The 15,166-nt window shown below is 43.2% G+C and overlaps 1 protein-coding gene across 1 annotated transcript in view; it reads left to right on the plus strand.

Annotated features, from left to right (window-relative positions):
- VPS18 (VPS18, CORVET/HOPS core subunit) overlaps positions 1–8,297 on the plus strand; it is a 12,014-nt gene extending 3,717 nt beyond the window's left edge. Inside the window, exons 3-6 of the mRNA XM_025205311.1 lie at positions 836–977; positions 1,130–1,221; positions 2,722–4,592; positions 5,768–8,297. Coding sequence (XP_025061096.1) covers positions 836–977; positions 1,130–1,221; positions 2,722–4,592; positions 5,768–6,496 — 2,834 coding nt within the window. The 3' untranslated portion in view covers positions 6,497–8,297. The remainder of the gene's footprint in view (positions 1–835; positions 978–1,129; positions 1,222–2,721; positions 4,593–5,767) is intronic.
- The last annotated feature ends 6,869 nt before the right edge of the window (positions 8,298–15,166 follow it).

Raw genomic sequence — 15,166 nt, forward strand, 5'->3', positions numbered from 1 at the left:
GTGCGAATGTCTCATTATTTTACATTTGACTGCATAGTTCAACTCATCTCTGGATTTTGGCAAAGATCCATCCACCATGAGCAGCTTCTGAAGGACACTTCTGATTTAGGCATGAAGTTGTCCAGTCTTAGGCTTTCCCACACTTTCGAAAGCAGATTCTTCTCCATCCTTAGGAAAATGTTGCTCCTTGCACATTCTTCATCCCCGATATAGATTGGCCTGTAGTAACTCATCTTAACTTACACATTTCCTGCGCTCTTGGCCCTTCTGCTCTGCCTAGTCCTTTGTATCTTTTCCTTGCAGTTTTAAGGGAAGTTGTTTAGAACTTGGCTTTTGTTTAGAAGTGGACATTTTTGACTGGTCCACTTGTTTTTAGGGTGACTTTAAAGGCTTTGAGAAACAGGATTTTGGATATTTCCTGTTTCAGCATAGATCTACTTCTGCATCATTCTGATTTTTTTTTCTCGGTGTGGAACAAATCATTTGATTTCTTGATTGTTGACAACTTATTTGCTTTTGTTTTACAACTGTCTTCATTAGCTTTTTGTGCAGTTCCTGTAAGTCCCCTTTCTCAGATTTTCCCAGAGTTTTCAGGCTTTGTTTCTAGACATGTTTCAATTAATGCCATTTAACACAGTGCTGCACTGTGGCACTATGGAAAAATAAACCAATTCTGTATCTTCCATTATGCAGTCAGGTGAATGGAGAGACAGTTGCGTACCATAGCACACTTCATTTTCCATTAGCCTTTCCCATTTCTTTTCCATTTTTAAGTTAGGTTAAGTTAACTGCCCGTTTTCTAAATAATGTTTGTTCATATTTTTCTCTCCTCTAGGATATGTGAATGCCCGGTTGGAGAAGGAAACCCCGATATTTAACAAGCAGAGAATAGATTTCACTCCTCCAGAGAAAATTAACAGTCTAGTGGTCTCCTGTAACCAGCTCTGCATGAGTCTTGGCAAAGACACACTTCTAAGGTAATGTGCTGTTGATGACTTAGCTGATGGGGAGCTCCCTTCTCCAGCATGGTGTGCTTCCATGGTCTCTGATTACATATTAAAGTAGAACTTCTTATGGTTACATGGACTTTTTCTGTCTGTTGGTAACTTGCTTTATCATTTCCATGCAGGATTGATCTTGGCAAGCCAGATGAACCTAATCAGGTAGAGTTGGGACGCAAGGATGAAGCCAGAGTCTACAAGATGTTTTTGGACCACACAGGTGTAGTTGATGAATACTTTTTCAGTCTCACATGAGAACAAAGTAAATAGACCGTAGATAGAAAGTATTAATTAAGGAAGATTTGCAGTTTCTATTCTGTGTGTGGAATGAGTATATGGTCTGCCTGGGGCTGAATTCAACTATCTAGTTATTTTCCAAGGAATCCTTCTATCTGAATGTTGGAGGAAGAATGCTGTGCCTCACTGTTTTAAATTCTGCTGTATTTAAATGATAGTTTAATTTAATTCCTGATGGAACATGGGCTGTTTTGAGCTAACTGATCTATGGAAGGTACCTATTACAGCCCATTACTACTAACAGCTGAGGCCAAGAATTTAGCAGAGTTCTTAGAGAGACTTTATGTGTAGTTAACAGCTGGGATGAAAAATTTGAGAGAGAACCTTCCGATGATCACTGGTGGCCTGGGGCTGGAAGAGACTTTTAAAAAGGGATCATTTATTTCATAATGGTTCATGCAGGGTTTCTTGTGCTTTCCCCTGAAGCATCTGCGGACTGGTCACTGTCTGTTGTGATACTAGATTAAGTGGGCCATTTATCTCATCGAACATAGTTTCATAGTTGGTAGGGTTGGAAGGGACTTGAGCAGATCATCAGATCTGACCCCCTGCCATGGCATGTCAGTCCCCTTGTCTTTATGAATGCAGATTCCTCAGAGTACTCCAGAATCTAGAACATGGGTGGGCAAAATGGTGGATCCAGCCAGCAGCTGGACCCCATTTCCCAGTGGCCCTGGTTCTTGGCTGGTCTCCTTGGAGACCCTGGGAGTCTAGGGCTGTGACAGTGCAGGGCTGCAGATCTAGGGCTCTGCCCTGGCCTGGCCCAGCTTGGCCCTGCACTCTCATGGCCTTACACTCCTGGGGGTCTCTGTGGAGACTGGCCAGGAGCAGCATAGGTAGGGCATGTGGCTGAGAGGGGAGCTGCTCCAGAGCTGGGATCTTATGGCAGTGACAACATGGGGCAGGGCCGGGGCCAAGCCCCAGTCTGCTGCCCATGGAATCCGTGCTTATTGCAGGGGCATGTGTGGACAGCAGATTGCAGCTCTGTCTTGGCCCCACCCTCTGCTGTGACTGCCACAAAATCCCAGCCCCAGCCAAGGCCCCAGAGCAGTTTCCCACCCAGTTGTGCGTCCTGGCCCTGGGGCTCCTGGCTGATATGCATGGAGACCCCAGGAGCATGGGGCTCAGCTGGGTTGGGGCAGAGCCCTTGTTCTGCAGCCCTGCATTGTCATGGCCCCACACCATCATGCCCCCATACTCCTTCTCCATGGAGACTGGCTGGGAGCCAGGGCTGCTGGGAAATGGAGTCCCAGCAGCCCTGGCCAGACTTTGCCCACCTCTGATCTAGGACGTCTTCCTTGAGAAGACCCAGAAGTCTTGTTCGACAACACATGCTACCTGAGATGTGATGGTCACTTTTCTGCTAACACTATGTTCCTTTTCTCTCTCTCGTTACCTCCCCTTGGCCACATGCCTTTTGCAGGTTCTCACCTCTTGATTGCATTGAACACCAGTGAATGCCTCTATTTGAACAGAAATGCTCAGAAGGTGCGGACACTCTCCCGCTGGAAGGGTCATTTGATCGAAAGCGTAGGCTGGAACAAGTTCCTGGGTACAGAAACTAACACTGGCCCTATCCTGGTGGGGACAGCACAGGGCCAAATATATGAGGCTGAGATATCTGTCAGTGAGGGAAGCCTCTTCAGCACTAATCCTGACCAGTATTTCCGCCAGGTTTATACATTGGAGGAGGAGACTGGGCCTGCTCCTGTCTGCTGTTTGGAGATAGAACGTGGGATTGATGGGAAGTATTTTATCATTGCCACCACTCACAAGAGGCTCTTCCAGTTTGTTGGCAAGGTAGCTGAAGGGACGGAACAGCAAGGCTTCAGCTCCATATTTGCCATGCACACAGACCACTTGCCAAGCTTCCGGGAGTTCCCAGCCAGCTTTGGCTATAGTGAAATAGCATTTTACACCCCAAAGCTACGCTCCTCTCCCCGCTGCTTTGCCTGGATGATGGGAAATGGTGTCTTGTATGGTTTGTTGGACTATGGGCGGCCTGACTCTATTCTGAGTGAAGAACGGGTCTGGGTATATCCCTCTGACATAGATGTGACAATTAATAAGCCAATCTCCATTGTGCTCACCCAGTTCCACTTCCTGCTGCTTCTGCCTGACAGAGTGACAGCAGTGTGCACTCTAAATGGGCAGGTCGTCTTCCAGGATGTGTTCTTGGAAAAATTTGGCTCTCTGAAGCACATGATCAAAGATCCAACAGTTGGGCAGATCTGGATCCACACAGAGAAAGTTGTGTTTCGCTATCATGTACAGCGAGAGTCTAGAGATGTGTGGAAGATGTACATGAACATGAACAAATTTGATCTGGCCAAAGAGTATTGCAAAGACCGGCCTGAGTGTCTGGATATTGTGCTGGCAAAAGAGGCAGAACACTGTTTCCAGAACAAGAAGTACTTGGATAGTGCCAAGTGTTATGCCCTTACACAGAACTACTTTGAGGAAATTGCCCTTAAGTTCATTGAAGCCAAACAAGAAGAGGCACTGATGGAGTTCCTGCTCAAGAAACTGGCAAGCTTGAAGCACTCTGAGAAGACCCAGACGACTCTGTTGACCACTTGGCTAACAGAGCTCTACCTGAATTGGCTGGGTGTGCTGGAGGGTGATGCCTCAAAAAGGCACCTCTATTTGGAGACCCGTGAGAGATTTCGTAACTTCCTAATCAGCCCCAAAAACAAAGAATGTCTGTTTAATAACCGTGCATCTATTTACGAGTTGCTGGCAAGTCATGGAGATACAGAACACATGGTCTACTTTGCTGTTATTATGCAGGATTATGAGCGAGTGATAGCCCATCACTGCCAGCATGAAGAGTATGATGAAGCCCTAAATGTACTGTCCAGACATAGAGATGAAAAGCTGTTTTACAAGTTCTCTCCAGTTCTGATCCAGCACATCCCCAAGAAAGTAGTTGATGCTTGGATATCCATGGGTATAAAACTAGATGCAAAGAAGCTTATACCTGCCCTTGTCAATTATAGTCAGAGTGGGAGCACACAACAGATCAATGAAGCTATTCGGTATATGGAGTTCTGTGTGTATGAATTGGAGGAAACTGAACAAGCCATTCACAACTACTTATTGTCTCTTTATGCTCTGTGTCGGCCAGACTCCCTGCTATCATATCTAGAACAAACTGGGACCAGTCCCAGTAGGATTCGCTATGATCTGAAGTATGCGCTTCGGCTCTGTGCAGAGCATGAACACCACCGAGCTTGTGTCCATATATACAAAGTGATGGAAATGTATGAGGAGGCAGTGGATCTGGCTTTGCAGGTTTGTGCTACTGCATGCAGGTATTTTAGTTCATATATTGTAGAAAATCAGGTCTTGGCTGCTGCTCTGAAGAACTCATCCTAAGCGTAATGTCTTATTTTAATAAGATCATTGAATTAGTTCCCACTTGGTCAGCTTATGGAAAATAAGTTGATACTTTGAGCAGTAAATGGCAGTGTGTAATATACCACATCAGTTGCAGATTAGGGAGTGCTATGGAGGAGGCCTAATGATCTAGTCCTATAAATATAAAAAATTATAATGGTTGTACAGTGGAAGCTTCTTTTATAGTTAACTGTGGATGTGGAAAGTAATTGGTTCTTTCTGATGTTTCTAAATCAATCTAAAATTAATAAGGCCTCTTTCCTGATGGGGTTGTATATTGAGGGAGAGAGGTGACTGCCATATGGATATATGGTACTAACAACAAACCGTAGTGCTAGAGAGGTTGTTAGGTAGAAGGTAGGGCAATGTGGTACTTTCATAGACTAACTCATTTAGAAGGGTATGCACTTTCATAGGCTACATCTTACTTCATCAGATGTTATGGGTGGACTTGCAGAGAGCAAGGGTACTAAATAGGGTGGAGGAAGGGGGCACTGCTGACAGGGGAAGGTGGGTTGTAGAGGTCAAAGGGGATAAACAAAACAACCCGTTGAGGGATATGAGGGATATAAAAGTTACTCCTGATAATGGGATAAGCATTCAGAGTCTCTATTGAGACTATACGTAACACAATCTAATCTGTGGATGATTTCTTGTTCTGGAATTTCACGATGAAGTTGGTTTTTAAAGTTTTGTTGTCCAAGAACAACAACTCTGAAGTCAGTGATGGAATGTCCAAAGGGAGATGAAGCATTCTGCTACAGGCTTTTATGGCTTTCTGGAATTGATGTCAATTTGATGTCCATTCATGCTTTCACGTAGGAAATGCCCAATTTGCCCCATTGGTATGCAGCAGAGGGGCACTGACACCAGGTGATGCGGACTTTGGATTCTTATCCCATGTTTCTCTGAATGAGTTAGTCTATAAGGTATGACACTACCCTGCCTCTGACTAGCACAGCACTACTTATGGCTGATGTAATAAAAAGATATCCTGTTATTGAGAACAAGTGTTCATGTTGGAGGGAGAAGTTAAGAGGAAATTGTAACTTTCCTTGTTCGTTTTCTAGGTGGATGTGGATCTGGCCAAGTCCTGTGCAGACCTTCCTGAAGAGGATGAGGAGCTCCGGAAAAAACTCTGGCTGAAAATTGCATGCCATGTAGTCCAAGAAGAGAAGGATGTGAAGAAAGCCATGGCCTGCCTCTCCAGCTGCAACCTGCTGAAAATCGAAGATGTCCTGCCATTCTTCCCAGACTTTGTCACCATTGATCATTTCAAGGAGGCTATCTGCAACTCTCTGGAGGACTACAACAAGCATATTGAGGAGCTGAAGAGAGAGATGGAGGAAGCCACACAGAGTGCCAGAAGGATCCGGGAGGATATCCAGGAAATGAGAAACAAATATGGCTCTGTAGAGCCTCAGGAGAAGTGTGCTGTCTGTGACTTTCCCCTCCTAAATCGCCCATTCTACCTTTTCCTTTGTGGCCACATGTTTCACTATGACTGCCTTCTTCAGGCGGTTTATCCAAACCTACCCGCTTACAAACAAGTTAAGTTAGAAGACCTTCAAAAGAAACTGGCAGCTACAAGCCAGCCCTCCAAAGCTCACCATCGCCCAAAGGACACAGATGCCACTAGTTTAGGGAAGGGGCAGCAGAGTCGGGAACAGATCAAGGCTGACATTGATGATATTGTGGCAGCTGAATGTGTGTTCTGTGGGGAGCTGATAATCCGGTCTATTGACAAGCCTTTTATTGATCCACAAAAGTATGAAGAGGAGAAGCAAAGCTGGCTGTAGGATCATATGGTCCTTGATTATGACTGCACAAAAGCAGTACTGTAGGTCATGTTTGCTTGTGAAGTTTGTGTATTTGGGAACTAACCTCCATAAGTCTGAAAACAAATTGATTCTATAGAGTTCTAAAGGGAAAACAGCTTGTTAATTGGGACATAATAAATTAGTCCTGCAGGATGGTGTGAGAAATGGTCACAGTTGTCTAAGAACTGGAAGATTAACTTTTTCTGGCTTCTCTGAAGCTGGTCTTGAGCTTGCCACTTAGCACTTATGTGCAGGTAATGGAGTGCCACACTTCCCAGGGAGAACGGAACAGTTTTGGTTTCTCATTCTATTCAGTTGGTCTGCCTGCCTGTCTTCCTGTTCTTTTAGCATTCATGTTGATAAAGCCCGGAGCGAGGGGAAAATCAATGTGGAGAATGCTTAAGGTGTGGATTTCATTCATCACTTTCAGATTTGGAGTTGCTTTTGTATGTCTGTATTGGAAAAAAACATAAAAAGAAGTAGACCTAATCTCTCACACATCTGTAAATGTCATGTCACACAAATATACATTTTTGCACAGTAACATAGGAATATAAAAGATAATTCTCAAGCAGCAGTATCTCAAAAGATGCTTCTTTGTCCCTTTCTGGTATTTTGGGGGTATTGGTTTCTACCAGTTTCCTACAATTGTTGAATAAGTCCGCACAAGGAAATCTTCCTTGGGGTCCCTTCACTTTGTTTCTAGCTTTCATGCATTGGTTCATTTAATACCTACACCAGGACATTTCCACAACTCCCTGTTTTGGTTCCAGCTTGACTGAAGTGCAATATTTGTAGAAGATAACTTAGTACAACAGTTTATGGTATCTTGCAGGGAACACTACTGGAACACCACAATAGGTACCTCTAAGGACAGACTACAGCACATCTTAGTGGTTAATATTGTCCACTGAAGCAGGTACCTGGTAGTCTGAAAAATGCTCTGTTGGGTAATTTATTGCCTTCATGGTTAAATTTAGTACTTCTGAAATGAGTGTTTCTTGGATGCTGCTTAGAGCTAGCAGATGGCTGTGTCCTTAAGTAGTGAGGATGATTACACTTGAAGTGCAATCAGTAGGGACTCATCACAACATAAATCTTAGGTCTCTAGTTCCTTGTAATGGAAGTAAATGTCTCATGAAGCTTATTGGCTGGGGCTAGTCATAAAGAAAAGATTTTGCAGGAGCAACACTCAGATTCTCAAAAGTGATGTTCAGTATCTTTAGCATCTCAGTAAAGAAGCAATATTAAAAAAAAAAAAAAAAAGCTCTCGGCCTGCTATCCTTTTGCACTGCTTATGTGACTAAAGACCTGGACTGGTGTGTCATTTAAAAAGAATATAAAATAAATTATCTTCCGTTAGTCATCGGTGACCCCACCTGGTTCCTATAGAGTTTCTCCATTTCTGATAAGATCTTTCCTAACCAAAGGCTTCAACCTGCAGTTTAGTTTTATCTGTATAAACATGACAGGAAAACTAATGAAATGCAGAGCTGACAGTAGTAAAAATACCTGTTTCTTAGAAAGATTTCTTTTCTTTTTACTACTGTAGCTATTGACTAGCCAGTTTCATTACTGCCGTTAGTAGGGGTTGCTGGCATACCAGCTCAGAAATTGCTTGTTGTAATCTTCCTTCTGTTCTGTTGCTCTGGATTGCCTTTTGACTTGAGTGAACTAATGTCTGTACCAGAAGGCTTTTATGATGAAGACACCTGAGGTATGCCTCTCTTGTTAAATGTTATGTCTTTGAAATTCAACATTAAACCTTGTTATGATCGGATTTTCCTGGATCTTTTTTGAATGAAAGGTATATTTTACACACACACTGTTTTTTCATGGGGCTGGGGGTGGAAAGAGAACGAGGATAGGCATACCTCTGCCTTGTTGAGAAGGTAAAGATGTCAGTCAAGTTCATTTAAATCCATTCGGAATGACTGGGCCTGCTCAGTTTCCTCGTAAAGCTGTTGTACTACTTCCTTTCAGATGCTTACCACATACTGTCCCTGGAGTTCTGCAGTCATGGAGCTGCTGTTTTCTTACCTGCTTTCCATAACTGTCCTCTTGTACAGTACTAGTTAACATTTCTTTCCTTCAGAGCCAGGCAAAATCATTAAGCTGCTCATAGCCCCTTTATAGGCAGATTTTTATCATTAGCTTTAAGGTTAAGGTGAGCTGAGGCACAGATCCACTTAACAGCAATAGGGTCAGGAGTGAAATGGAAACTTGGAAGCTTCTTGATCCTATTTTTTTTAAACTCAGATATTAGCCGATTCTACTTAGTCATAGTTTAAATCTAAATGAGTTAACTGTGAGGTGTGCCTTTTTAAATGGCTGTGTGCCTTGTAGCGTCTATGCCTGTTACTGTGAAGATTCACAGATTTTTCAGTTTGATGGCCATAATGCAGTGTGGTCATCTTTGGGGAAGTGTCGTGGTTGAAGATTGCTGGTGTTCTTGGCTTTTATAGAAGAATTCCTCTGAGTTTTGCTTTCACTTCAGTGTTCTGAGTTTTTAGCTGTTTGCATGTGCTTTGTGAAAGTCTCTGAGCATAGATAGCCACATTAACAGGAGGAGTTGCCTTAATTTTTTGTGGTAGAGTGGGAGGAAATTTTAACCTTTCTCTTATGAGGTGTTCTGTTTTTTTTAACCACTTTCTGTATAGCAACATGGTATCTCTGTAAAAGAAGATGTAACTTCTTGCTCTCTGCTATTCTGAAAGCGTTTGGCATTCTTGTCATCCTCCTAGTTTATTTAACTGCTGATGTCTCTTGAATAGGTGTACAAGTGTGATTTTATTTTAGCAATGACTTTTGTTCTTCACATGGTGGGACTCATCAACGGCCTCTGGAGAAAAAAAATTAAAGCATTAGGGTTTTGGAACCCTGTTCCTTGGCCTTGTCTGTGTGGGAAGCTTAACCATTCGTATAGCTATCATTATACTGCTATAAACCCTTATGTAGACGCTCTTATTTTGCGACAAGAGGAGTCTTTGCTTTGGATTACTAGTTAGGAAGCAGTTTAACCTAAATCAAAAAGTCCCTCTTTATACCATGATGAGTGTGTCTACACAAGGGGTTTATATCAGTTGTGTGTATGGTTCATATCTTGTGTTATTCTAGGAGGATGGGGGGTGGGGGGGACTTAATTTTAGACCTAATATACATGGAAAATCTCTTGAACACTCCACATCAGAAATAAGCTTAAAGGAATAAGGGTCTGGAAAAATGAAGAAACTCGGAACAGACAGGAAATACAGTAAAGACAAATTTGTGGAGATTTTTTTCAAAAGCACTTGGTCTAAGTCTTTGCAAGTCTTACCACAAACTAAAGGGAGGCAGATGTAAATCAGTGCAGACAGCTCTCTCTATTCTATCTAGTATTTAACTGGTAAGTTGCAAACTCGGACACTATAGCCACTAGATGTCATTGTTCTCCATTAAATTCCGTAAAATAGGGTTAATTCATTGCTCCAAAGGGATTTGTAATAGCTATCCCAGAGTGACTATCAGTAATTAGCCATTTTCAAATTTTTGAGATATATTTTGTAGGATGTCAAAAAGTAGGAAAGAGTGATTCATATACTAAAAATTCAGAGTGAAAATTGTGCACTCAGACTTGCTATATGTGAATTGCATAATTCCAGAGATAACTCTTTGATGTACAGTTTCTTATTACAAAATTGAAAACATTCACTATAACAAAAATTACATAATTATGATGGAGCAGAATAATAAAAGATTTCTGCTTTTCATGGTCATATGTACTCCTCAACAAAGTATCTTCTATTTTTCCAAAATAGAATAACTGATTATCTCTCTTGTTGAGCCAAGAAAAGCTGAAGAGTATCCAGTGTTTTGCAAACATCATCTGGCTTACTAGGTGCTATGAAGGGCATAGATCAGTATCTAAGTTGGCTAATTATCAGAAACATGTCATTGTGATTTCGTTTGTGTGAATGCTTAATTGCATTATAACATGATGAATTGGCTAAAATATTTTGTGTAAGGGTTTTGTGCAGTGACTAGGAAAATTCTAGTGATGAATTAACTCAGTAACTGGATGAACTTGATTGTATGCTGAGTTTTGATGAAAAGGAGCTTCATGGTTTTGCTTTTTTTCTAGACAGTAATGTAGAATAGTGCTAAGATGACGAGGCAGCACAAGCTTTCAAGGGTTTTTTTTTTGTGTGATAAATAACTGCATACCAGTGCCCTAACTATTGAGATGAAGGAAATAGGAGAAAGATGGTGTCATCTTTAAACAAAATCAGTGTTCACAGGGTTATTGGTTGTCAGCTGTTGAAATCCTGAAGCTGGATTTGGTTTGATGTGAATTAGTGATAACTTCCAAGTAGCCTTAGGAGCAGAGAGCACAAATCAGAGTGTGGGACTCTTGATAACCAATTACTGTCAGTTTTTAGTCCCAGCAGGGTAGGTAACAGGTAGGTACCAGGTAGGTAACAGTTTATATATAAAGTTTGAGGCTTCTTGACCATTACCTTGGAATAACTTCCAAAGGGAATACATGGGCATTAATTGTATTTGGTGATGTGAAGGTGAAGACTGGAAACTGGATCTTTTTCATGAGTCAAGTGGGATTATTTTGTATGGTCTAATATTTGGGTTTGAAACACCCAGATTTTTTGGAACCACAAATCAAGTCTCATCATGATGGCCTAAGCCCCTCTTCCAACGTGGACAAACGATGCACCATGCAAATACATGATTACTTTTTGGCTGTGTTCAGGCACTGAGGAATCCAGTGGTGTTCTCACCAAAACATTTCCATTTGGCCCCTTTCTTTACATCTCAGTGTACTGAATTGGAAGTAGACTCACAGGCATTAATTGATTTACTTCATTTCTGTAGAACACCTTGAGATCTCTCGGCATGTAAGACAATGCAGAAGATTTCTCCCATCTGACTCTTGAGAAAAAGTTTCAGGCCAAATTCATCTTTGATAATTTTTCAGTGCAGATTTCTTGGTCGTCTTGCATGCCCTTGTTCAAGGGTAAGGGTGCTGGTCTGCTAACTCCAAGTTTGTAGGTTTGATCCCTACCCCCATACCCTAGATCCTAGGGCCCACATGGTAGCAGCGGTCTTTCTCTGTTGGGAAGAGATGGCATCCACCTGTATAGGGTACAAGCCTGAGAAATGGCAACCTGGAAACCAGCATACCAGGGTACAATAGGAAGCATTCTCTGACAACAGCCAATGGACAGGGTATTCCACAGCTCACCAGGAAGCTGAAGACCTCCAATGGCAGGCTTAGTTGCCTGTACACAGATGTCAGAAGTATGGGAAACAAGCAGGAGCAACTTGCAACAGCAAGCAATATGATCTCATAGGGATTACAGAGACCTGGAGGGACTCCACCTATGATTGGACCATAGAGGGATACACCCTGTATAGGAGGGATTGTGTTGGGAAGAAAGGTGGTATGTGAAAGAATGTTATGCCTCCCTAGAAGTGAAGATTGGAAACAAAGAAGGGCAAGTTGAGACCATCTGGGTCAATATATGGGGAGAGCATGGGGCATTTACTACAGACCTCCAAACCAAGAGGAAGAGCTCAACCTGGAATTCTCTGGAGAACTGGCAGAGGCTGCATGCTTTTGTAGCATGGGCATCATGGGTGACTTCAACTACCAAGACATCTCGTGGGATGAGCACTTGGCAAGATCCGATTGCTCACAAAGCTTCCTCACTTGCACTGAGGAGCTCCAACTCAAGTCTATGGGCTGACCAGAGGCAAGGCACTCCTAGACTTAGTTCTGGCCAAAGGGGACAATCTAATGAGCAACCTGAGGATCGAAGGGAAACTGGGTGACAGTGACCATGAGATGATTGTTTTCTCCATCCACTGTTAAGTCAGGGAAATCAGATAGTAGGGTAGAAATCCTTGATTTTTAGGAAAGCTGACTTCCACAAGCTTAGGTGATTGGTTGGCAAGGCCCTGCAGGACCATGGTCTGATGAGGAAGGGAGTACAAGAAGAGTACAAAAAGGCACAAACTGAATACAAATTGGCAACCGGAATCAAGGACAACAAAAAGTCTTCTTTAAATATGTAGAAAGTCAGAGAAAAAATAAGGGAAGCATAGGGCTCCTGATGAATGAAATGGGATGGCTGATAATCGACACTCGGGACAAAACTGATCTCTTAAATGAATACTTGACATTGGTATTCTACCAGTCCAAGGGTGTTAGCCTGCTTGACAGGATACAGGTTGATCAAGGTGAGGGTGATCACCCTCCTATAGTTGGCAAAGATCTTGCGGGGGAGCACCTACAAAGGCTAAATATCTACAAGTCAGCAGGACCAGATGAGCTACACCCAAGAGTGCTTAAAAAACTGGCTGACATCATTGCATGACCTATGGTAAAGTTATTTGAAGACTTGTGGCGCTTGGGAGAGGTCCCAGAAGATTGGAAGAAGGCCAATGTGGTGCCTATCTTTAAGAAAGGGAGAAAGGAGGACCTGGGAAATTACAGAACAATCAGTTTGACCTCAATCCCTGGTAAAATCCTGGAGAAAATTATCAAAGAATCCATTACTGACAGGCTAATAGAAAGCAGTATTCTGAAGGATAGCCAACATGGCTTCATTACGGGCAGGTCATACCAGATCAACCTTATTTCCTTCTATGATCAGGTAACTCCACACCTGGATAGCGGAAATGAGGTTGATGTCATATACTTGGACTTCAAAAAGGCCTTCAACCTAGTCTCCCAAGATATTCTCATGGTAAAATTAGGAAAACGTGGCCTCGACTACTTTACAGTCTGGCTAGGTAACTGGCTCCAAGGTAGGACCCAGAGAGTATTGATTGATGGAACTGAGTCAGCATGGCAGAAGGTGACCAGTGGCATCCCTCAGGGTTCAGTACTCAGACTAGTGTTTTCCAACATGTTCATCAATTATTTGGATTTGGGTATTAAAAATGAACTGGCAACGTTTGCTGACAACACCAAACTATGGGGGAGTGTGATCATGCTCAAGGACAGGCTGGGTGTCGTGATAGACCACAAAATGAGCATGTGTCACCAATGCGATGCTGTAGCTGACATAGCGAATGAAACACTGGCATGCATTTATTGAGGCATCTTGAGCACTGCTAAAGATGTCATCCTCCCGCTCTATTCGGTCTTGGTGAGACCGCAGCTGGAGTACTGCATCCAGTTCTGGGTGCCGCACTTCAGGAAGGATGTAGATAAGCTCAAGGGAGTCCAAAGGAGGGCCATGTGCATGATTAGAGGCTTAGAGAGCAGGTCATATGAGGAGAGGCTGAAAGACTTTGGACTGTTCAGCCTGGAGAAGAGAAGACTCAGAGGGGAGCTGATGGCAGCCTATATTTGGGTGGTACATCAGGGCCTAGGGGAGACCTTGTTTCCCCTAGTGCCCCCCGAGATAACAAGGAATAATGGCCACAAGTTGTTGGAGAGTAGGTTTACATTAGACATCCGTAAGAACTACTTCACAGTCAGGGCTTACATTAGACATCCGTAAGGACTACTTCACAGTCAGGGCGGCTAGGATCTGGAACCAACTTCCAAAGGAAGTGGTGCTGGCTCCTACCCTGGGGGTCTTTAAGAAGCAGCTTGATGCCTACCTGGCTGGGGTCATTTGAGCCCAGTTTTCTTCCTGCCCAGGCAGGGGTCGGACCTGAAGATCTGCAAGGTCCCTTCCGACCCTACTTCTGTGATTCTATGATCTTCACCAAGGTCCCCCAGGGGAGGACAAGAAATAATGGGCACAAACTGATTGAAGAGCGCTTCAGAAGCATAAGGAAAAACTTCTTTACAATTCGGGTGCTGAGGGTTTGGAAGAAGCTCCCCCCAGAGGTGGTACAGTCACCCACCCTGGTGATCTTCAAAAAGTGTCTTGATGCCCACCTTGCTGGGGTCATCTGACCCCAGCAGTCTTTCCTGCCCAAGTGCAGAGGGGCTGGACCCGATGATTTGTAAGGTCCCTTCCAGCCCCTAACATCTGTGAAACTATGAGCTTTGAAATTGAACTTGAGGGCTCTTAAGTCCACCCTTCCCTAACTCAATGTCAATCCCTTCTACCGAATGTTTGGGGTGAAAGATATAGTAAACCATTCACTTTTCTGCATGCGGGTCTTATCTTCTGAGAGTCCTAGAGAACAGCCAAGATGTTTAATTTCCATGTGGAAAATGCATGTATTGGTGAGAAGCTTAAAGGAGATCTGGGTTGGGCACTTATTTTTGTAACCATCTACAGCAAGAGAAATGGAGGTGTTTATTTTAATAATGCCATAGTTGCCTGGAAACCAGAAAGCTACAGGACTGCTCTAAGGTTACAGTCAAGTGTATAACTGATCCTCCAGAATCAATTCTTTATCAGAGTAGGACAGAGTTCAGCAAAGGATAGTTCCCGGTTGGAACAGGAAAGTCAGCATGGCCTTTAAATATAGTGTTTAATACCTTTTTTTACAGTAGGTTACAGTGTGCCATCATCACGGAGTTAAACCAATTAACCAATTTAGCGCTTGCCTCAGCAAATACCCGTCTTGCAAGGGTATAGTAAGGGTGCAGAATGAAGTACTTCAGTGCTACAGAAGAGCAGAATTAAGACTGTGTGCCTGTGCTGTGCGTCGGTCTGTGCATGCGTGCGTCTGTGGCTCTGGCTG

Source organism: Alligator sinensis, unplaced genomic scaffold (genome assembly GCF_000455745.1).
Source record: "Alligator sinensis unplaced genomic scaffold, ASM45574v1 scaffold108_1, whole genome shotgun sequence".
In the NCBI taxonomy this organism is placed as follows: Eukaryota; Metazoa; Chordata; order Crocodylia; family Alligatoridae; genus Alligator; species Alligator sinensis.